Source organism: Cervus canadensis, chromosome 6 (genome assembly GCF_019320065.1).
Source record: "Cervus canadensis isolate Bull #8, Minnesota chromosome 6, ASM1932006v1, whole genome shotgun sequence".
In the NCBI taxonomy this organism is placed as follows: domain Eukaryota; kingdom Metazoa; phylum Chordata; class Mammalia; order Artiodactyla; family Cervidae; genus Cervus; species Cervus canadensis.
The window spans coordinates 22545376-22569836 of record NC_057391.1 but is presented as its reverse complement, the minus strand read 5'-3'; the positions used below and the strand labels follow the sequence as shown (position 1 = coordinate 22569836).

General features: G+C 40.1%; 1 non-coding gene and 3 gene segments (V, D, J or C); 3 read left to right on the top strand and 1 right to left on the bottom strand.

Annotated features, from left to right (window-relative positions):
- The first annotated feature begins 2951 nt into the window (after window positions 1–2951).
- LOC122444225 overlaps window positions 2952–24461 on the top strand; it is a 59813-nt gene continuing 38303 nt past the window's right edge. The window contains 1 exon segment of the V gene segment in view: window positions 2952–3063. Coding sequence covers window positions 3015–3063 — 49 coding nt within the window.
- On the top strand, window positions 9221–10085 carry LOC122443275. The segment is given in 2 exon segments: window positions 9221–9289; window positions 9455–10085. Coding segments are annotated over 2 exon segments (414 nt in total).
- On the bottom strand, window positions 11998–12104 carry LOC122444374. Its single transcript, XR_006270218.1, has one exon. It is a non-coding gene; the product is annotated as a U6 spliceosomal RNA (small nuclear RNA).
- On the top strand, window positions 21371–21994 carry LOC122443276. The segment is given in 2 exon segments: window positions 21371–21483; window positions 21699–21994. Coding segments are annotated over 2 exon segments (345 nt in total).

Genomic DNA, 24461 nt, shown 5'->3' with positions numbered 1-24461 from the left:
AGAGGAACCAGGGATCAAATTGCCAACATCAGCTGAAACATCGAAAAACAGAGTCCCAGAAAAACATCTACTTCTGCTTTATTGACTATGCCAAAGCCTTTGACTGTGGATCACAATAAACTGCGGGAAATTCTGAAAGAGATGGGAATACCAGACCACCTTACCTTCCTCCTGAGAAATCTGTATGCAGGTCAAGAAGCAACAGTTAGAAGTTGACATGGACTGGTTCAAATTGGGAAAGGAGTACATCAAGGCTGTCTATTGTCACCCTGTTTATTTAACTTATATGCAGAGTACTTCATGTGAAATGCCAGGCTGGATGAAGCACAAACTGTAATCAAGATTGTCGGGAGAAAGATCAACAACCTCAGATATGAAGATGACACCACCCTTACGACAGAAAGTGAAGAAGAGCTAAAGAGCCTCTTGATGAAAGTGAAAGAGGAGAGTGAAAAAGTTGGCTTAAAACTCAACATTCAGAAAACTAAGATCATGGCATCCAGTCCCATCACTTCATGGGAAATAGATGGGGAAATAGTGGAAACAGTGACAGACTTTATTTTCTTGGGCTCCAAATCACTGCAGATGGTGACTGCAGCCATGAAATTAAAAGACACTTGCTCCTTGGAAGAAAAGCTATGACCAACCTATACAGCACACTAAAAAGCAGAGACATTACTTTGCCAACAAAAGTCCATCTAGTCAAAGCTATGGTTTTTCCAGTGGTCATGTATGGATGTGAGATTTGGACTATAAAGAAAGCTGAGCATCGAAGAATTGATGTTTTTGAACTTTGGTGTTGCAGAAGACTCTTGAGAGTCCCTTGGACTGCAAGGAGATCAAACCAGTCGGTAGTAAAGGAAATCAGTCCTGAATATTCATTGGAAGGACTGATGCTGAAACTGAAGCTCCAATACTTTGGCCATCCGATGGGAAGAACTGATTCATTGGAAAAGACCCTGATGCTGGGAGACATTGAAGGCAGGGGAAGGGGATAACAGAGGATGAGATGGTTGGATGGCATCACTGACTCAATGGACATGAGTTTGAGTAAGTTCCAGGAGTTGGTGATGGACAGGAAAGCCTGGCATGCTGCCGTCCATGGGGTCACAAAGAGTCAGACATGACTGAGTGACCGAGCTGAACTGAACATCCATACAATAAAAGATAATTTATAGATATATTTCAACTTGCAATAGGGTTAAGTCTCAATAAACCATTTTAAGTTGAAAATACCAGTAAGTGGAAAATGCATTTAATGTACTTAACCTACTGTGAGTCAGAGCTTCGCCTGGCCTACCTTAAAGGTATTATACTGAAAGTGAAAAACATAATGGTTGTATGGGTACAGAACGGTTGTAAGTGTATCAATTGTTTACCCTCCTGTTCCTGGGGCTGACTGAGCGCTCAGCTCACTGTTGCTGCCAAGAACCATCAGAGGATGTAATACGACATGCTGCTAGCATGGGGAAAGATCAAAGTTCAAAGTATGGTTTCTAGGGGATGCATACATAGCTTTCTCCACACCAGAAAGTCAAAAATCCTAAGTTGATTCATCTTAAGTTAGAGACAGTCTGTTGTGATTAAAAGAAACAGAATATTGATACACGCAATAGCCCAGATGGATCTCAAGGCTGAGTGAAAAAAAAAGTTAGTTTCAGAAGACTACATGGTAGATGACTACACTTAACATATTTTTATGATTGTATGCATAATGTATGAGTTTACTTATATAAAATTCTCATAAAGACAAAATATAGAGATAAAAGATCAGTATCTGCTAGGGGTCATCACCAGTCGCAGGGATGGGGAGGGCACGAAAATGGTTATGTTTAGAGAGATGGAACAATTCTGTATCCTGATTTTAGTGGTGGCACAAAAACCTACACCTGTGACAAAATTTCATAGAGCGATGCATAAAAAAGAGTGCATATAAAGCTGAGGTATCAGGTTATCATTTGTATTTTAGCAATATTTTAGAACTCTAAAACCCAGGAATAAAATTCATTAAAATTTTTGGATAAGACTGCCTTTCTCCAAGGACAAAAGTCTGTGAGTTTTTAAATACAGTATTAGATTTTGGATGGAGAAATGTAAGCATAGGCTACATGAATAACTAGTAAGTAGGTAGATTACAAGAAGGGTCCATAGCTTACACTACACCTTATTATAGGTCTGTTCATGTTGCTGCAGATGGCATTATTTTGTTCTTTTTCATGGCTGAGTGTTTTCATTGTGGGTTTTTCCTGGTAGCTCTGTGGTAAAGAATCTGCTTGCCAAGCAGGAGACGTGGGATCGATCCCTGGGTCAGGTGTAGCCCCTGGAGAGGAAATGGCACCCCACTCCAGTATTTTTGCTTGAGAAATTCCATGAACAAAGGAGCCTAATGGGCTAGAGTCCATGGGGTCACAGAGTCAGACAGGACTTAGCAACTAAAGAGCAACAATAATTTCATTGTACATATGTACCACATGTTTATCCATTCCTCTGTTGATGGACATTTCGTTTTGCTGTAACACAACATTGTAAATCAACTATACTCCAATAAAAAGTTAAAAAACAAATCCTACTTTTGATGGGATGGCAAAATTATTCAGTTGAATAATCATCAATGAATGTCAACTTGTTTGTTCTTCAATACCCCTCAGCTCAAATCTTTACTAATAACTGCTTTTGCAAAGTCCTCTTTCAGGCTCGAACTGAAGCAGGGTCTCCTGCATTGCAGGCAGATTCTTTACCAACTAAGTTATCAGGGGAGCCCTTTTTTCAGACTCAGTGTAACTTAATTACCAGTGAAAGAAAAATAGACAAAGTAAAGGTTTGTGGTGAATCACACTTTTTTTTCCCATCTGTGCACAGACCATGTTACCTTGAACATGACAAACTCCACTTCCTGTCTGAAGGAGTCACACAGGAACCAGGTACTCTGTAAATGTGCTGCCAGGCAGACAAAGACACTGAACTCTCAGCTTGAGGCAGAACTGAGCACATTTGAGCAGGGGAATCCATGCCTCATGCCGCTCTCCAGCCTGCTCTGGGTGTTCCTGGCCTTCACCTTCTCTGGTAGGGATGCTTCCAAACGTGGGTGCGGTGTTCAGGGTGAAAGGACTGCACACAGGCACGTGGTGCTTCACTGGGACTTGGGGCGGCGGGAAGGAGGACTGGAGAAAAGCAAGCATCTTAGGGTTTCAGTTTGGTTTTTCTTTTTGGAGACCTAAACGAGTCTAATTCCTACATTATTTTATTCACTGTTCCATCTCTGTTTTCTGATTTTTTTCCACAGGATCTGGTGTGGCCCAGAAAGTTACTCAAGACCAGCCAGACATATCCAGTCAAGTTGGGGAGTTAGCCACCATGAACTGTCAGTATGAGACAAGTTGGAGGAGTTATAACATTTTTTGGTATAAGCAGCTTCCCAGTGGAGAGATGATTTACCTTATTAGTCAGAGTTCTTATGGCCCGAATGCAAGGGATGGCCGCTACTCCATAAATTTTCAGAGATCACTTAAAGCCATCACCCTCATTATTTCATCCTTAAAGCTGGAAGACTCTGCAAAGTACTTCTGTGCTCTCTGGGAACTCACAGTGCTTGAAGTGATAGGAAAAGCTGCACAAAAACTCCCGAGCTGGATAAGAGAGAGGACCCCCCTCCCCCCACAAACCCGCCCCCTTCCACTCCCGCTGCAGGACGACCGCCAAAATACACACCTGCAGACCCCAGACAAGAAATGGTAGTCCTATGCTTCTTTCATCTGTGGTCTGGATCAGAAGATTTAACACTAAAAGAAAGCTCCTTGCATGTCATTTGGAAGCAGGTGTCCAGGGTAACTTTCTACTGCTGTATTCTCATCTTGAATTTTTGACTTTTAAATCAACCATCCAGAGCATGTGTAAAGTTGTCTAAATTTGAAAACTTGCCCCATAAGAATATAAAATGGAAGTTTCACCTAAAGATCTTCACATCAAAAAAAAAAAGATCTTCACATCACAAATCTGGGTCTAGAAGCTGAAATCATCATGAAAATCATTTCTTTAGTCCTTTCCCCTCAGATTTTGTGTCGGGGCACAATCAGAGAAGGAGAACCACCAATGATGTAGAGTAAGAGATAAGTTATAAGGATTAGAACACAGGCAATAGCTAGAGCTGGTGGAAGAATCCATAAAATCTGTTATATTTGTATTTGGTGTTGAGTTGAATTCACTGTAAGTCAACTAGAATAACATTTGTGAAGGAAAGTTGGATGTGGACATAAGCATGGAGAAACTGTGACATGTATGGAAATACATGAGGACAACAGAACCCAGAAGACACACTAAAGCTTGTCTTTCTCTAACCTCCTTAGGGCTCACAGTAGTGGGTGACCTTCAGGAGAAGTGGATGTCATTTGCCATCATGCTACATGCATACTTAGTCTAATACAAAGAGAACCTGAGTAAGAGCTCTGATGGGAGGTACAGGAGCTGTGAGACAATAATAAGTTGAACTATCAGATCAGCAGCAACATTATGTATTGCCATAGTCCCTGGAGCTCTGCACCAACCTGTGGAACATTAAAATATGGCTACTTCATCACAAGTATCTTCCAAAACTTACACAAATCTCTTTCATGGCCAAGCCTAACCCAGAACAAAAAAGGGAAGCAAATTCGAGGAAATAGATTTCCATATAGTTAAGTTGAAACAGTACAAAGCTACCATAATACCTTAACTAGTTAACTTCCCTCCTTGTTAACTAGGTATTCATCGGTAACTCCTTGAAGAACACAACTTTCTAATAAGGACAACAGGAAAATTATGCTCCCTGTTAATATGATGCAATTATTTCTTCAATCAACCAAAGCAACCTCTCTCCCTCAAAGAGAATACCAAGTTCATTTATCCATTTAGGGGTGATGCTTTTTCCTCTGATAGCTGAATCAGAGGATCCATTGAATTCTTTAACTTGCCTACTGAGATGCAAGGAGATAAAAAGTAACTTGTAGTAGCACATTTTATGCTACTACAGGCAGGAAAACTGGAGATGGAAGTTAAAAATGGTTGATGTATACATAAATATATTCATATAAAATGAAAGTAATTTCATAACTGTTATATTTTTTGGTACTGCAAATGACCACATGGTTGTAACTGGTATTTATAACTACCTCGTGCATTACCCATTCTATAATCTCTTTGCTCATAGTAAGAATCTCCACTCACTGTTGTACTTAACTTCATATAAAACAAGCTCCTTATTCAGGAACAACTCTATATGGAAAGTAATAAAGATGAACAAGGAATTCTGCAAGTCCACCTCTGTGGTTTTGGCAGAAGTTTGCCAAGCATTGAAGACAAATCCAAGTGTCTATTTTAGTGGGAAAAAATCTTACTAATCCTCAGGGGAAATTGATATGTTGTATTCTGGGAAACATCATTAATAATGATACCTGACTTATCACAGGCAATAACAGTCACAAAAGGTAAGCATTTCTAAAGTTTTTAAAGAAAACAAACACGTAAAAGTTTCAAGGGAGCTTCTTATGAGCATACAAGTATATTTTAAAATTGTTTTTGTTTGTTAAAAATCACTGCAAAGAGAGGGAAAAGTCAAGGTCCGACTGGAAGGCTATATATGCAATACACAGTCCTGAAAAAGGACTCAAATGCAGGATATATTAAAAGCTCATAAATCAATAAGAAGAGAAAATAGGTAATAAGAATAGCAAAATCTTGGAGATCCAAATCAGAAATATTATATCCAATAGGTAGTAAACATGCAATATGATCTTGATTTTACTGTTCTTACAGAAACCAAAATCAAACCTCATCTGTTCCATCCATGTCCTTTCAGCCTGAGTGTATCAATGTAGCTAGATGTATATGACACCAAAAGGATAAGGAAAAATAATGACTGTCTCTAGGAAAGTAAGTGATTAAGTAAATATCCTGGAAGCTTCCATTACTGAACTGATGTGCGGGCGGGGGGCTGGGGGGAGGTAAGTAGGTCACAGAAGTGGACTTTGAAGGAAAGGTAGGCTTTAGTAAAACAAAAAAGTTGATATTTATTGAGCTTACTATAACATAGTAAGGCACCATGGGATGCATTTCCAATCCATTGTCTAATTTAAGTGTTAAAACCCTATGAGACAGGTTTTATTGTTCCATTTCTTTTAATCTTTGAGAAGTGAAACATAACTTTTCTAACTGTGAAAAGTGTCCCAAACTTTTTTGTCTTCCAGAGTGCACCATCTTAGAAGGCTCCTTAAGAGAAAGTTTGGGTATGGAGAAGCACTTGGATCTAAGACAGGGTGGTTGGATGTCTCAGGGATGGTGACATTATACTAGTTTAAACTGGAAACTAAAGGCAACTAGGAAAGAAGATGGCAAACCTAGGTGCAAATTGCCCCAGAATCAGTAGATGAGGAAATCACCCACTATCCAGTTAAGTGCTAAATGCTTTAGCAAGTTTGTTTGTTGTATAGTGCCTGGAAAAACAAGAGGCTACAGGAAAAGAAGAGATATCACTCCTTAAACACTGCAAGCATATTCCTATATCAAGACCTGTGCCCCTTGCCTTTGCCCTCTCTGCTCTCAAAACATTTACGTGGTGCACCTCTGAAAACTCAATTTTTACAGCTTTGTGAATGCCTTATCTCAAGTCTTACTATTTGCATTCCCGGAGAATCAGGCTTCAGCAGGAACGAAAGCTGAAGCACTGCCACCTGCTGTCCTGCTGAATATTCTGTGAGGTGGACACTGGGCACCTTGCTGCCCTCTAGTGGTCATGGGTTAAACGGGCAAACCTAGTCACTGGTATTATGTATCTGGAGAATTCCGTGGACTGAAGAGCCTGAGTGGCTACAGTCCAAAGGTTTCAAAGACTGAGAGGCTAAGCGTGCATGCACGCTTGTCACAATGGGGGCTTCCATTGTTGAACCAAAATCAGTAAACGTCTCAATGAAGAAATCATAAGAGATGAGAAGATTCGGGAGAACAGGCTGGTTTTAATCTTCACCTGTGAGTGAAAGTCACTCAGTCGTGTCCGAATCTTTGCGACCCCATGGACTATACAGTCCGTGGAATTCTCTAGGCCAGAGTACTGGAGTGGGTAGGCTTTCCCTTCTTCAGGGGATCTTCCCAATCCAGGGATCGAACCCAGGTATCCCACGTTGCAGGCGGATTCTTTACAATCTGAGCCACAAGGGAAACCCAAAAATACTTGAGTGGATAGCCTATCCCTTCTCCAGCGGATCTTCTGGACCCAGGAATCGAATGGGGGTCTCCTGCATTGCAGGTGGATTCTTTACCAACTGAGCTCTCAGGGAAGGCCTGATAATCTTTGCCTACTAGATGTGAAAATGATTGACTTCAAACGACAAATATTGGGTTGACCAAAAAGTATCTTCATGTTTACTTTATGTAAAATATCTTACATGGGATGATTTTGGCTGGCAAGTAATAGGTGACCTTGGAAAGGAAGCTCAGAATTATTGCACAAAGGTTTTTTTTTTTTTTTTTCTTCTTCTGGTGAGTAAAATCATTTCTACTGCTCTGTCCTTTCTTGTAGTATAGTATAGAAATATTCTGAGAATGGGAGCAAGACTCAATAATGGGGAAAAAACTAAGCGATCATAGCAAACATTGCTTGGTGTACTCCTTCCAACAACAACATCTCAATCTCTCAGTATAACACCCTAATGAGCTGATTTTCCCTGAACAGTAAGAACATGATAGACCATGGAAACTTATGAAAATACACGAAATCTACCATTTAAACTGCCAATTACACCTCAAAACATATTAAACTCTATCTAGTGGATAGACTCCTTTGCAATTTGAGAGTTTGGCTCCCAAATCCTCAACGTTTTGTGCATTGCTTGCAACTGACTGAGTGCCAATGCTAGGGAAAGTGTTATGCAAGGTGATTTTCAGCTGTGTACTCACTCAATTCTTCTCCTAACCCTTCAAGGTTGGGTCCACACTACTTTAGGGAGGCAATGTAACAGTGCTTAGGATGGAAGTCTTGGATTACGTTTTTAGACCTATCACTCACTAGTTGAGTGATCTTGGGAGTATCACTTAATTATTTTTATGCTTCAGTTTCCTCATATCTGCAATGTGGATATTGATAGAATCTACCATGCAGGGTTCTTAGGATAAGTGAATGAGATGATGAATGCCAATATGAGCCCAGTGCCCAGCAGAAGGATACTGACTATTCACAGAAATGGAAATTGAACATGAGAGACGTTCAATACCTTGCCTGGTGTTGCAGAGTAAGTGTCAGAGTGGAGCCCTCCCTCCATACCTTACTTAGAGCAGATGCCTTCCTCATCCCAAGAGTAACTCTCTGTCTTAATATAATATTGTATTGTCTTTAAAGTGCTTATCCAGTGCAGTGGGTGCTGTGCTGGTTTGATTCTTGATCAGAGAGCTAAGATTCCACATGCTTTGTCCCCCCCTCAAAAAAACATCAAAAAATCCAGAAGCAATATTGTAACAAACTCAATAAAGTCTTTAGAAATGATTGACATCAAGATAATTCTTTTTTAAAAAAAGAAAGAAAATCAATAAGTAGACTCCTATTATTTTTAAAACATTTACAGAATATCACAAACGTAGGGGCATGACAGATTCCAAACACCATATGCTCCATACCAGATAGATAAGTGTTCTAATTCTTACTATGGCACTTACCTGATATTTCACCTTGAGTTAATCACCCAAACTCTTTGAGCTTCAGTTTTTGTTATTTGTAAGTTAGGAATAATAGTAACTCTATTATGTGACTTTCATATTAGAATAATGCACTTGAAGCTAAACAAAGTTCAGCACATTATGTGGTGAACATTTCTATTTGGGGAATTTGAAAGTTTTAAAATTTTTGTTTAAAATACATGTAAAGATTCTTAACCAAAGTGGGATTCATGTCACATATTACCATCCCACTCTCTCAATTTGAATAGTAGCAGTCCATGATTAAGCAGCCCACTTCTGAAATGTCGGTTCTCTTTGTGTAGTGAGCTCATCTCAATGTTTGTGAAGTTGGCCTCAAGAAAGCAGTGTTTGATCCCTCATTGTGAACCACAGGAAACTGATTCTAGGGAAGAAATGGTTGGTGTTTCTAGCACATGTCTGTGGTCTTGTCTCTGATTGGTTGGGCAACCATGTATAGAAACCTATTTTCTGAAGCAGAATGTTTCACAGATCTAGGCTGCAGAACGTTCCTCTACTAAGGATACTTGATCAGGATAAATGGAGAGGAACTCTTTGACAACCTCATGGCTGATCCTGTGGCTTCATCTTGGCCGTAAGTCCTGGGGCTGCTGAAGACATTCTGAAAAGTCTGGGGTGGTGATGGGGAAGGAGGGAGATGCAGTCAGGCACCTCAAGATTCTAATATTTGGGAATGTGTGAAGGCAACGAACACTGTAGAGAAATCAGTTTCTATGTGTGACCTTGTCTTTCTGAACAGGAGTGAGCAGCCTCTTGACTGTGGAACAGCGTCCTGCCTCGCTGTGGGTTCAGGAAGGAGAGAGCGCCAATTTCACCTGCAGTTTCCCTTCCAGCTTTTTCTATGCATTACACTGGTACAGATGGGAACCTGCAAAGGGCCCCAAGAACCTGTTTGTAGTAAGTGTAAATGGGGATGAAAAGAAGCAAGGACGAGTGAGAGTCACTCTGAACACTAAGGAGGGCAACAGCTCCATGTACATCGGAGGATCCCAGCCTGAAGACTCAGCCACATACCTCTGCGCCTCCACACAGTGCTCCTCAGCCCCCTGCAGCCCACACCCAAACCCGGGCCTGCTGCTGCTCTGGGACCAGCGCTAAGGAAGAGCCATTGTTGGGAGGAAAAGGGAAATTCAATGAATGACAGTGTTTGCAGTAATCAGGGGGAAATGCAGACACTGATAAACAGGCATTCCAGTCACTGTAGCTCCCTCAACCAACTGGACTGTTCCTAAACATCACTAATCTCCACTACCACCAGTATACTGGCCATATCATTGATTCCAATCCTAGCCTCCTCTTTTCCTGTGATTCCAAGTAAACTAGACAGTTTTCAAACCTATCTGAAATAATATGGTTATACCTGGGTAATAGTTACCCTTCACTATTGCTATATCCTAAGAGCTAGTCTTTATGGTATTTCTTTATGTGCATGAATGTAATATGGGGATATGCTGTCTCACACATCTGGCATGGAAGTCTGCATGTTTTATACCAGAACAGTCAATTCTGTCTCATTTAACTCATTGGAGATTTTGATTTTGCTTTAGTTCAAATTTCCCACTACATGGACATCTGTATGTCATTTCTTTACTGTGTGGCTGTTTGCATTTTAAAAAATCACTTTGATATCTGGAAGAAGCATTGATAGGGGAAATTCACTACTAAAATTGGTCTCTCCCCCAGTTTATATTGTAACTGTGATAATGAATAAGTAACTGAACTCCAAGATCTGAGTTTCTTACTTAGTAATTTCCAGGTATATGAAGCTGATCAATCATCTGGCCCTGTGCTCACTTTGCAGATTCCCAAATAGCCCACCAGTTTAATATCATATTGGGCTTCACTGATGGCTCAGATGGTAAAGAATCTGCCCACAATGCAGGAGAACCCTGTTCGATCCCTGGGTCAGGAAGATCCCCTGGAGGAGGGAATGGCTACCCATTCCAACATTCTTGCCTGGATAGTTCCGTGGGCAGAGGAGCCTGGTGGGCTGTGGTTCATGGGGTCACAAAGAGCTGGACGTGACTGAGTGACTAGCACTCTCACTTAATGCCGCGTCGGTGCTTTGCTGCTGCTTAGTCACTTCAGGTGCGTCCGACTCTGTGCGACGCTATGGACTGCAGCCCGCCAGGCTCCTCTGGCACAGGCTGCTAGTTCTGGGGTCTTTCTGGGGTTTGTCAGCATGATTTAATTTGCTTCTGGGCTCTTCATCTTATAGCTTGTGTTTTCAGGTTTCTCCCCACCATACACATCAGTAATTAATATCCAGCCTCTGCCCAGCCTCCTGAAGTATGGGGCTATTATGCTCTCTCTCTTTCATAAATTTATATTTTAAAAAATTTATTAGTGTCACTATGTTTAGGAAAGATAATACATATTATAAAAACAATACTGGTTTGCATACAAATTCCTCAGACCGAAACGATATAAGAGACATTCATGTGAAAGATTTCTTTCTCAAAGGTCATTCACAAGGCAGTAATGAATCTACTTGGCCATCAGATTGCAAATGGTTGAATCCATTTTGCGATATGAATGTGCATAGAACTGGAAGGTAAAGCACAGAAGTGAGGGAGGTGAACCTGTAGTTTATTGTACAGTAGTGTTGATGAAATAAAACAACACGCCAAAAAAGAGCTGGTGGTCAACTTCCCAAACTGGGTCTTCAATATGATTGGCATAAAGATCAGTGGAAGAAATTTCTAATACTATCAGTGAAGACCCTGTGTTTTAGCTAACTCTGAGTTGGTAGAAACAAAAAGCACAGAGAAAAAGCAAGGACACAATCTGTCTATACTGTGTGTTGCTGCAACACAGTGCTTCATGTATTTTTCATACCAAAGAACATATGGAAATTGATTACATTTGTACAGCACTTCAATATAGAATGCTGCTTGAAACTGACCTGTGATTCCACATTCCCTGGGTTCTTCCTCACCTTAGGAGGTAAGGAGATAAAGCCTTTTCCACCCAAGTAATCAATTCCTGGATGCAGTGGCACATAATTTGGAAAATCTACTCTTATAAACATGGGGAAAATGTAAACCTGGAAATGAGATTTCTTAAAAAATACCTGTGTCTTTATGAAAGTCATGTGTAACCAAGCAAACATGCACCAAACTTTTCAGTTTCTTTGGGTTCTCAAATGGATTTGAAATTGAAAATATTCTGTTGTGTTAGTTATAGAGATACAGATCTGACCTTTTTTTTTTTTTGGAGAAGGTATTCTATCCATACAGCATTCAAGTAGCAGTACAAATCCTGCCATCATGTTACTCTCCAAAAAATATGGAACGCTTCACGAATTTGCATGTCATCCTTGCGCAGGGGCCATGATAATCTTCTCTGTATTGTTCCAATTTTAGTATATGTGCTGCCGAAGCAAGCACAGATCTGACCTCTTAAATAATCCCTCATTTTTTAAAGTCACATCGAGTGAGAAGAATGAGTGAAGTATAAAAATCAAATTGAACAAAGAAAGCTCACATCTCCCTGTTTACTGTAGGGCTCCAACATGAGCAACCAACCACCTTGCTCTTGTTCTGTGGGGCCCAAGGCTCTCATCACACCTGAGCATCACCAGCTAATCTGTGCTAAGGCAGGAGCACTCAGACCACACGTGAAGAAGTTTGGTGAAACAGACAGACATTTCAGTTCCAACTCTTAGAGACAATCAGAAATCAGAGAGAGGAAAAACACCTTTCATTCTTGCTGATATCTCACAAGTCTTCAACAGGATTCTGTTCACGGGCGTTAGTGTCATTGTGTTTTGCTGCACAACAAACCACCTCAAACCTCACTGTTTAATTATCTCATGACACCTCTGCTCTATGCTGTGAAAGGGGGCTCAACTACACTGGAATCCCTCAATTTACTCACTTAATTAGTGGGGTTGACTGGAAGCTGAGGCTCTACTGAAATCTCAGAGGCCCAGGCTCATCTCTTCTTCAGACGTTCTCAGGAGTGACCATGGCCCATACATGTGATCTCTCTTTGTGGCCCTGAGGGAAGCTGGGCATCTTGCATTGTGCCACGGGGCTTCCAGAATCACAGAAGTGTCAACTGCCAAAGAGTCGCCCCCTTTCGCCTCAGAACTGGCATAATGTTAATTCTGCTCATCTGTTTACTCCAGCAAGTCACGCAGCCAGCCTGGACTCAGTGCACATGGGGGCTACACAAGGTCCCAGGTATCGGGAAGCAAGGATCACTGGAGGCAACTTTGGCCACTAGTTTCCACGTGAGCTGATAGAATAAATACATTCCTTGTGGCAAACTGGCACCAGAGTGCCAATGAAGCACATAGATCTTAATAATCATCAAGGTCAAGTCAGTTTACTTCTCAAATAGCACCCACATCCATTTCCTCATCTCTATACTCCTTGCAACTGCCCTAATCCAAGCATTTAGCACCTCTCACTTGGATAACTGCAAAGGCCTCTTCACTCTCTTCCTGCCTTTACTCTCAACTCTTTGAATCTGACTTTTACATGACCACAGAGTTTACACACACACACACACACACACACACACACACACACACACACACACATATATATATACACACACACACTATATATATATTGGAGAAGGAAATGGCAACCCACTCCAGTATTCTTGCCTGGGAAAACCCATGGACAGAGGAGTCTGGGGTACTGCAGTTCATGGGGTCACAAAGAATTAGACACAACCTAGTGACTGAACAACAATAACAATAACTGAATAACAATAACAACAATAATGACAACAATAACATAAAATTAGTTCACTTCATGCTCATCTTTGGATGATGAGGACCCATTAAAAATTGTAAAGATCAAATTTTATATTAAGAATTACAAGGCAATGTACAATTTTTCCCTGAGTTACTTCTAGTTTTCTCATTCACCCTTTTCTGCCACATACTCTAGATGTACATCAGCCACTTTAAAATAAAACCATTTATGCTGGTATTAAGCTCTTTCCTTAATCTGAACCTTTGCGGATGCTGTTCTCTTTGGTCAGAATGGTTTGTCCCAAGTGCTTGTGTAAAACATATATGTACTCAACCTTTACAGCCCAGTTCAAGCAACAATATTTCTCATGTGAAGTCTTAGAGGATAATATTGCTAACTTTTAATTATAAATATTCTTGGATCTCATCCCCTCTTAAGATGGTTTGACAGGAATATTTGCTCCTGAGGGCCATCTTATATTTATATTCATTCAAACTGTTTCCTACGAGGCATGAAGAGATTCCTTTTAGTCCACAAACCAAAGCACGGTCAGGTTCCTTTCTTTTCATTTAGCAAATATCTCCTTCACAGCACAAGCCCTGGAGATAGGCTGCAGCAAATACGATGCTGTGAATTGGGAAAGCAAGGCCTTCTCCAGGGGGTGACTATTCTGTCTTGGTTTACATCCTTCTGTGTAAACTGCGGCAGGGCTCCTGATCTGCATGAAGACCAGGGAACTTTTAAAGCATCCCCAAGTGCTACTCCAGACCCCTTGCTCTTTTAGGGTGGAGGTGGAGCCTTCACCAACAAAGCATTGCTAGATTTGTCTTCATTTGGAGGTTCAAATCCAACATGCCTGAAAAGGAAAAGTTATCCCAATGATGTGCATTTCAAAGAACTTTGTAAACTAATGGGATTTTCCTTTTCCATTACACCCTAAAACTGCTACTCTTTCTGTTTCTATATATAAAGTAATTCAGATTCAGATTTACTTTTGACTTTAAAGAAGTTTTGAGATGTCTACCATTTATATAACTGCATGGCAACACTTCAAAGACATTAAGGACCCTATAGTGGGTTGGAGGGCAGGCCCTGAAGGATACATTCACATCCTAATCCATGGAAACTGTGAATGTGAACTTATTTAACAAAGCAACTCTTCAAATGGAATTAAGAAAAGGGTGTCAAAATCCACTCATACTGGATTATCTTGGTGGAGCCTCAATCCAGTGACAAGTGTCCTTTTAAGAGACACACAGGTGAGCAGGCCTCGTGAAGTCTTCTCGGTGGAGGAAGAGGCTGGAGGTGTACAGTCACTAGCAAAGGAGCACCTGGAGCCACCAGAGGCCAGAAGAGGCAGGAAAGAGTCTCTCCTGGGCCGTCTGGAAGGAGTGTGTTCCTGCTGACACCTTGTCATCAGACTTCTGACCTCCAGGTTGCAGGGAACCAATTCTTGCTTTTTGGAGCCATCAAATTTGTGATAATTTGTAATGGTAGAACAAGGGCTGCTGGGGCTAACACGGTTTTCCATAGGTAACATTTCTAAATAGCTACAAGCAACTCCTGATTGCTTACATTCATGGAAGGGCATTTTTAAATTACTTTAAATTAAAGAGAAATTAATTAAGTTAAATTACTCTTTGAGACATTTGCATTCAAATTCTCACATAAGTAAACATACACATTTATTTATCATTCAAGTGTTGGAGTAACCACTATTTACCAGGTATTACTGGATCAGAAATTTTTGATCCAGTCACAGAGGGGCAGCATCTGCTAACATAGACCCTCCCTGAGGAAAAAGGGTGGGTAACATGGTGGTAAGTGATGGGCTGTCTCAAACTGCAGTCATTCCTTTCTTTTTTATTTCCCAAAGGCAGTATAGACCAGGTTTCTATAGGTCTGGAAGAAGCTGATACAAGGGAAACCCTTTCAGGAGCAGGCAGATTCAGCAACTCTTTTTGAAGAGGAAGAAAAGGGAGATGCTACTGTTAGCACCAGTGTTGATCTTAAGGATGCAAATATCACATGAGCTTGGGGTTTCCCTGATTGCTCCTTGAAAATTCAGCACAGAGGAATCTTATCTGCAGGCAACTGTAGGAGGGGGAATTTTCTGATTGAGAGCAGGATGTTGAGAAGAAAATGAAAACTAAAAAGTGGGAGATAGAGTTGGGGAGAGAAACAGGGAAAGAAGGAGAAAATACACAAGATGAATGAGAGAGACCATGACAGCTGAGAGAATAAACATCTAATCAGACTTTCTCTGTTAATTCTCACTGCTTTTCTTAACAGAAATGAATGGACAACAGAATTCATTTTCCTGAATTCTTGCTCCTGCAAGAAGGAGAGAACTTCACCACATACTGTAATTCTCAAGCACATTTAACAGTTTAGAGTGGTATAAGCAGAGGCCTGGGGGCAGTCCTGTCCTCTTGATGATATTAGCTAAGTGTGGAGAAGTAAAGACGCAGCAGAGACGGACAGATCGGTGTGGAGAGTCCAGACAGCACAGCTCCCTGCACCTCTCGGCTGCCCAGCTCTCAGATGTAGGAACCTACTTCTGGGCAAGGGGACAGTGCTCTGGAAGCACCTGCTGTCTCTCCCCAAACCTCACTGTGGGCTCCGGGGTCGCTCCTCCTCATCTCTCCTCAGAGCAGGGGCCAGACAAAGCTGAAGTCATGATGTCTATGAAGAAATTGAATTTTTAATTAAAAAAATCCTTAGACTCGGTGTCACTGATGAATTCTGTCAAACACTGAAGAGGAATTAGCATGAATTATACACAGTTTCTTACAGACAATAGAAAGAAAATAATTCTTCACTCATTTTGTGAGTCTGATATTACCCTGATGCCAAAATCAGACAAAGACCATAAAGAACTGAAAACCACAGGGAAATATCTTTTATCTTGAAGACAGACACAAATTTCTTAAAATATTTTAGCAAGTAAAATTCACTGATCTGTAAAATGAGTAATATACTAAGCACAAATGTAATTTCTTTCAAGGGTGCAAGACACTTTAATATTGAAAATCAATGGATAGAATTCACCATATTAGCAGGGTAGAAAAGAAGAACCATATCATCATATTAATCTAGTCAGAAAAAAAGGATTTGCAAAAATTCAGTAGTCAATTATGATGAAAACTCTGAGAATCACAAGAATAGTGGGGAATTTACTCAATAGCTAATGGTATTCTTACTAGTAAAAGACTATAATTTTCTCTAAGAAAGAGAAAAAAGCCAGAGTGTCCATTCTTGTCACTCTTTTGGCAGTGCTAGATGTTGGAGCAAGTGCAAAAAAGAAAGTAGATGTAACGATCTTATAGAGTTGAAAGAAGAGGTAAAACTGCCACTATTTGCTGGTAACATGATTATCTATGTAGAAAATACAAAGACTCTACCCCTAAATTTATACTAGGAAAATCCAAATTAAAACTACAAAGAGACACCACTTCACATATATCATAAGGGCTAAAATTAAAAATACTGACAATACCAAGTTCTGGCAAGGATGCAGAGAAGTTGGGTCACTCATGCATTGCTGGTGGGTGAATGGCCCAGTCATTCTAGAAAACAGTCCAAGAACTTCAAATACACTTAAATATTCACTTGCATAATTCTTAATACTGGAAATCAACCAATGATCTTCACTGAATGAACAGATAAATATCTTGTAGTACATTCACACAATGAAATATTATTTATACATCTTTCTCAACTTCAAGAGGGTTATTTTGCAATAAATCATTTTAAGTTGAAACAGTAGGAAGTCAAAAGTTCATTTAATACAGGAAGGAGGTCTATAAAAGAGTGGAGATAAATATATACATTAAAACTGATTCACTCTGCAGCACTGTAGAAACTAACATTGTAAAGCAACTATACTCCAATGAAAGTCAATTAAAATAAAAAAAAAAGAAAATCCATCTAATATATTTAAGCTAGCTTCCCTTAAATGTGGCCAATACTTGCAATAGCCTACAGTTGGGAAAAAAAAAATCATCTCACACAGTCTATTTTATACTAAAATGATGAAAATCTTATGTAATGTATTGAATACTGTACTGAAAGTGAAAATCAGGATGGTTATATGGGTGTGAAATGGCTGTAAATGTGTTAGTTGTTTATACTCATGATTTTGAGGCTGGCCAGAAGCTCAGCTCACTCTTGCTGCCCAGAATCACCAGGAAACATAATACTGCATGTTGCTAGCCCAGGAAAAGATAAAATTTCAATATTCCAAGTATGGTTTCTATTGAAAGCATACCACTTTCTCACTACTGTAAAGTTAAAAATTCTAAACTGAATTATCATAAGTTGGGGACAGTCTGTAGTGATTAAAAGGAACAGACTATTGATATATGCAGTGGTCTAGCTGGATCTCAGGATGTTATGCTGAGTAAAAAAGTCAATCTCAGAGGCTACATGGTATATGATTACACTTATTGGATTATTATGACTGTATATGTAGTGTGATTCTGCTTATACAGCATTCTCAACAGGACGAAATACAGAGATGAAAGGACATCAGCAGTGACCTGGATTGTAAAGAATTGCAGGCCTCGGGAGGGTGTGCAGAGAGGGTTTCTTTAGAGAGATGGAAAAATTCTATGTCCTGATTTTAATGGTGGTGACAAGAGTCTATACATGTGATAAAGTTTCACAGAGCTATGCATTAAAACCAGAGTGCATATAAAACTGAGGTATCAGATCGTGATCTGTATTTTAATAAAATTTTAGCAATATCAATTTCCTGGTATGTATATGTAATTATTATATTAGCATATATATTTTAGAACCTCAAGCTGCTCTCCAGGCTGCTGCAATCCATTGTGGTCACTTCTGCTTAGTTACAAATAAAAGGAAACCAGGACATCAGCAGATTTCAGGGATTTTCAAGGGTTGTGGAGGTGGGGATGGTCTGCAAAGTAAGTTCTTTAGGGTGATGGAATGATTCTGTATCTTAATTTTAGTGGTAGTAACAAGAACCTACAAATGGGATAAATTTCACAGTTACACATAAAAAGGTGGATATAAAAACATGTGATATGTATAATAAAATGATACATATAATATATGTATTATCATTCTTCTCCCAGACTGCTCTGGGCATTTGTGGTCTCCCCTGCTTCCTTGTAAATAATTAGAAACCAGGACATCAGCTGCCTGTCACTCAGAGTTGAAATGGGACAGAAGAGTAGATGGTTCAACTACATGTAAACTCTCCTCCCTGCATCACTCATTAATGAGTTCTTTTGACCTTAAATTTTAAGAACTGGCACTGTTTTGGAGACTGTGTCTATACTTCCTTTTCTATTTGCTAATTTGCTTTTGGTTCTTTTAAATTAATTCATCTATTAAGATGATGAAACTAAGTAGAAGATTGAGAGATACATACTTCATGATCTTGCACAGTATACAAAACTTCAGTCATCAAGTTCTGTGGTATTGACATATACTAAGTGTTTGAACAGGACTGGAAAAGGTCAGTTTTCATTCCAGTCCCAAGAAGGGCAATGCCAAAGATTGTTCAAACCATTATGCAATTGTGCTCATTTCACATGCAAGTAAGGTTATGCTTAAAATCTTGTAAGCTAGGTTTCAGCAGTGTGTGAACCAAGAACATCCAGATGTACAGGCTGGGTTTCAAAGAGGCAGAGGAACCAGAGATCAAGTTGCTAACATTCATTGGATCATGGAGAAAGCAAAGGAATTCCAGAAAAGCATCTACTTCTACTTCATTGACTATGCTGAAAACTTTGTGTGGATAACAACAAAGTGTGGAAAATTCTTAAAGTGAAGGAAATACCAGCCCACCTTACTTGTCTCCTGAGAAACCTGGATGCAGGTCAAGAAGCAACAGTTAGACCCGGACATGGAATAATGGACTGGTTCCAAATCGGGAAAGGAGTCTTGCAAGGCTGTATATGGTCTGCCTGCTTATATAACTTATATGCTGAGTACAACATGTGAAATGCCGGGCTGGATGAATCACAAGCTGGAATCAAGATTGCCGGGAGAAATATCAAAAACCTCAGATACACAGAAGATACCACTCTAATGGGAGAAGATGAAGAGGAACTGAAAGGGCTTTTTGATGAGTGCAAAAGGGGAGAGTGAAAAAGCTGCCTTGAAACTCAACATTCAAAAATCTAAGATCATGGCATCTGGTCCCATCACTTCATGGCAAATAGAAGGGGGAAAAGTAGAAGCAATGACAGATTTTATTTTCTTGGCTCCAAAATCCCTATGGACAGTGGCTGCAGCCAGGAAATTGAAAGATGCTTGCCCCATGGAAAAAAAGATATGACAAACCTACAGGTGGGCTAAGTCGCTTCAGTCGTGTCCAGCTCTGCATCCCTGTGAACCGTAGCCCTCCTGGATCCTCTGTCTGTGTGATTTCCCAGGCAAGAATACTGGAGTGGGTTGCCATGTCCTCCTCCATGGGATCTTCCTGACCCAGGGATCGAACCCACATCTCTTATGTCTCCTGCATTTGCAGGTGGGTTCTTAAACCCTTGCGCCTCCTGGGAAGCTTAAGATGGCATATTAAAAAGCAGATACATCACTTTGCTGACAAAGGTCTGTATAATCAAAGGTATGGTTTTTCCAATAGTCATGTGTGGTGTAAGAGTTGGACTATAAGTAAGGCTGAAAGCTGAAGAATTGATGCTTTTGAACTGTGGTGCTGGAGAAGACTTTTGACAGTCCCTTGGACTGCAAGGAAGACAAACCAGTCAATCTTAATAGGAATCAACTGTGAATATTCACTGGAAGGACTGATGCTGAGGCTGAAACTCCAATACTTTGGCTACCTGATGCGAAGAGCCAAATCACTGGAAAAGACCTTGATGATGGGAAAGATTGAAGACAAAAGGAGAAGGGAGAGGCAGAGGATGACGATTAGATAGCATCATTGACTCAATGGACATGAATTAGAGCAACTTTGGGAGATATTGAAGTACAGTGTAGCCTGGTGTGTTGCAGTGCATGGGGTCACAAAGAGTTGGACACAACTTAGTAACTGAACAACAACAACAAAGTGTTTGAAACCTGTGGATACCAACTTTTGTAGGAGAGCATCATGGCATTATGTCACAGAAAGATTTGGCATACTTAACTTGAATTTGTTTTACAAAGAGAAAAATAATGAGCCACTAACAAGTGAGACTAAACACTTAGGACCACTGACACAGAAAATGTGGCATCAGGACAATTCCAGGACGCATGGTCTAATAAATGTAATTCTGCTTGTGGAGGGGACAAGAATGAATATCCTGGTCTTCCTCAAAGTCTAATAAATAAGACTCAATTTCAAATTTCAAAAGAATATTTGATTCCTGTATAATTTCATTCAAAATTTAAAACTGAATAGACTCTGAAAATCAGATGGACTGCTTTTTCGTCACTTATGGTGAAGTAACTTTATTTATTGAAAAACCTAAATAGTCATAGAACTCAATACAAAGACAAAGAAATACAATAATTATTTTGAATAAAATTTCCATTTACCAAGAAGCCTAAGATCTGCAAGTTTTCTTAAAGAGTCATTAGATTCTGGATGGAGAAAAGTAAGTATAGGCTAAATAAATGACCAGTTAATAGATAACAGAACATTTCATAGGCTATAGTAAATTATATTTTAAATCAGCTGGAAAAACCATTTTGCTGAATAATTATCAATGTATGTCAACTTGCTTAATATTCAGTTCCCCTCAGCTTAAATTTTAATACTGATTGCTTTTTTTCATGCCTTCTTTCAGGATCTGATTAATTTAAAGACCAGGGAAAAACAAGTAGACAAAGTAAAGGTTTGTGGTGAGCCAGACTTTTTCCCATGCATGCACAGACCAGGTGGTCTATGAACATGACACCCCCACTTCCTGTTGCGGGGAGTCACACAGGTACCGGGTAGTGTGTATATGTGCTGCCGGGCACTGAAAGACACTGAACTCTCAGCCTGAGGCAGAACTCAGCGCATTTGTTCAGGGAAATCCATGCCTCATGCCGCTCTCCAGTCTCCTCTGGATGTTTCTGGCCTTCACCCTCCCTGGTAGGGATGCTTCCAAACCCGGATGTGATTATTCAGGGTGAAAGGAATGCACACAGGCATGTGGTGCTTCACAGGGACTTGGGGAGGAAAGGAAAGTTGGAGAAAAGCAAGCAAGCATCTTATGATTTCAATTTTTTTTGTCTTTGGGTCCTAAATAACTCCTACACTATTTTATTCACTGCTTCATCTTTGTTTTCTGATTTTTTTCCCCACAGCATCTGGTGTGGCCCAGAAAGTTACTCAAGACCAGCCAGATATATCCAGTCAAGTGGGGCAGTCAGTCACCCTGAATTGTTGGTATGAAACAAGTTGGAGCTATTACGAACTTGTTTGGTACAAGCAACTCCCCAGTGGACAGATGACTTACCTTATTCGTCTGTATTCAGAAAGCAGTAACGCAAGGAACGGCCGCTACTCTGTAAACCTCCAGAAAACAGATAAATCCATCAGCCTCATCATTTCATCCTTAGAGCTGGAAGATTCTGCAAAGTACTTCTGTGCTCTTTGTTAGCTCACAGTGCTTGAAGTAATAGGAAAAGCTGTACAAAAACCTAGAGCTTGATAAGAGAGAGCCCCCTCTGCTGCAGGACCCCAGCTGAAGTTCACACCCACAGACCCCAGACAAGAAATGATAGTCCTGTGGTTGTTTAAGTTGTGGTCTTGATCAGAAGATTTAATTCTAGATAAAGGCTCCTTTTATGTCTTTGGAAACAGGTGTCCAGAGTAACTTTCTACAAATACATTCTCCTCTTGAATTTTTGACTTTAAGTCAACCATACAGGACATGTGTAAAGTTGTCTAAATTTGAAAACTTGTCCCACAATACTTTAAACTGGCAGTTTTACTTCATCACAAACCTGGGTCTAGTTGTGTGGAGTCAGTATCAAAACCATTTGCTTAGTCACTTCCTCTTAGACTTTGTGTCAGGGCACAATCAGAAAAGCAGAACCATGAGTGATGTAGAATAAGAGATTAGTTATAAGGACTAGAACTCAGGTAATGGCTAGAACTGGTGGACAAGTCTGTACAAAGCTATTATTTTTATATCTGATGTTGAGCCTGAATTCACTTTAAGTGAGCTTAGAGTAATGTTTGTAAAGGAAAGTTTGGTGAGGACGAAAGCATGGACAAACTGTGACACATAAAGTCGTACTTAAACTTTGAAGATGTTTGGAACCCACAAAGACCTGTCTGTCTCATCTCCTTCAGTCTCACAATAGTGGGTGACCTTGAAGAGAAGTGGCTGTCATTTGCCATCATGCTACATGCATACTTGGCCCAAGACAAAGAAGATGAGGAGGACTTCTAATGGGAAGTGGAGGAGTTGTGAGTCAACAATAAGATGAGCTAGTTCATCAGCAGCAATGTAGAAAAAGCATTTGCCAAAATCCAATAGTCAACCATGGTGAAAACTCTAAGAAACACAGGAATGATGGAGAAGTTCCTCAACAGCTCTTAGCATGTTTACTGGTAAAAGAATCTATATTTTTCCCTAAGGAAGGGAACAAAGGGAGAATATCCACTTTAATCACTCTCCTTCAGCACAGTGCTGGATGTTGTAGCCAGTGCAGTAAAGCAAGTAAATATATAAACAATCTTTTAAGCCAGAAAAGCAGTCAAATTACCACTATTTTCTATCTATGTAGAAAATCCCAAAGAATATACCCTCCAAAACTCCCACAACTAGTAAGCAGGTTCGGAAGGTCTCAGGATATATAAGGTGAACACAAAATCAAATGCATTTCTATATACTAGCAATAAACATGTGGATATCTAAATTAGTAATATAATACAACTTACAATGGCTCAAGAATGACCCTAAACCCTTAGGCATCAATCTAAGAAAACATGTACAGAACTTATACACAGAAAGCTACAAAACACTGGTACTTCCAAAAAATACAAATAGCCAATTATTCTAGCTATTATCCTAGAAAGACCAACTTTTCCCCCATGGAGCTGCATAAGCATCTTTAAAAATGAAAGTGAAAGTCACTCAGTCATGTCCAGCTCTTTGCAACCCTATGGACTATACAGTCCATGGAATTCTCCAGGCCAGAATACTGGAGTGGGTAGCCTTTTCCTTCTCCAGGGGATCTTCCCAATCCAGGGATTGAACCCAGGTCTTCCACATTGCAGGTGGATTCTTTACTAGCTAAGCCACAGGGGAAGCCCCACATAGCTGCACAGGCACTTTTAGAGAAAAAAAAATTGATGACACATGCATTATGACCTCTTTTTGGACTTGATTCTGTTTACTGACTTTATTTTATCCTCATACCAACAGACCATTCTATCTTAATTACTGGGGCTTCATACACGTTTTGAAATCTGGAAATGCAAGAGATGTTTTCTTTGTCTTATTCAAGGCTTATTCTAGGTTTTTGCACTTCCACATAAGTTATACAATAGCTTCTATCACAAGAGATTGAGGCAATTTGCTTGGGATTGTGTTGAATTTATGAATTAATTTGGGACAAATCAAATTGATTTGGGACAATTGACATCTTAACATATGGAGTCTTTGGATCCATAGCCTCTTTATTTATTCCCTCTCTAATTTCTTTTCATTAATGTTAAGATTTTTGTAGAGGACATGCATTGTTGCTCTTGTTTAGTCTCTGTCGTGTCCAACTCTTCTCAACCCCTTGCACCTTAGCCCGCCAGGCTCCTCTATCAGTGGGAATTTCCAGGCAAGAATACTGGAGTGGGTAGCCATTTCCTTTACCAGAGGATATTCCTGATCCAGGGATCGAACCCCCATTGCCTACATTGCAGGTGGATTCTTTACCGGCTGAGCCACCAGGGGTATTTACCCTTCTATCTGAGGAACTTTTCAAAAGGTTGACTTCTGGTGGGAGTTTAGCTCTGCAGTCTGTTTATTCAGTCACAAGAGGGGGCTGCTTCATTTGGAAACAGTGTTCCTTTCTGGCTATAAAGGAAAGGAAACACGTTTTCCATTGATGTTCCACAGAAAA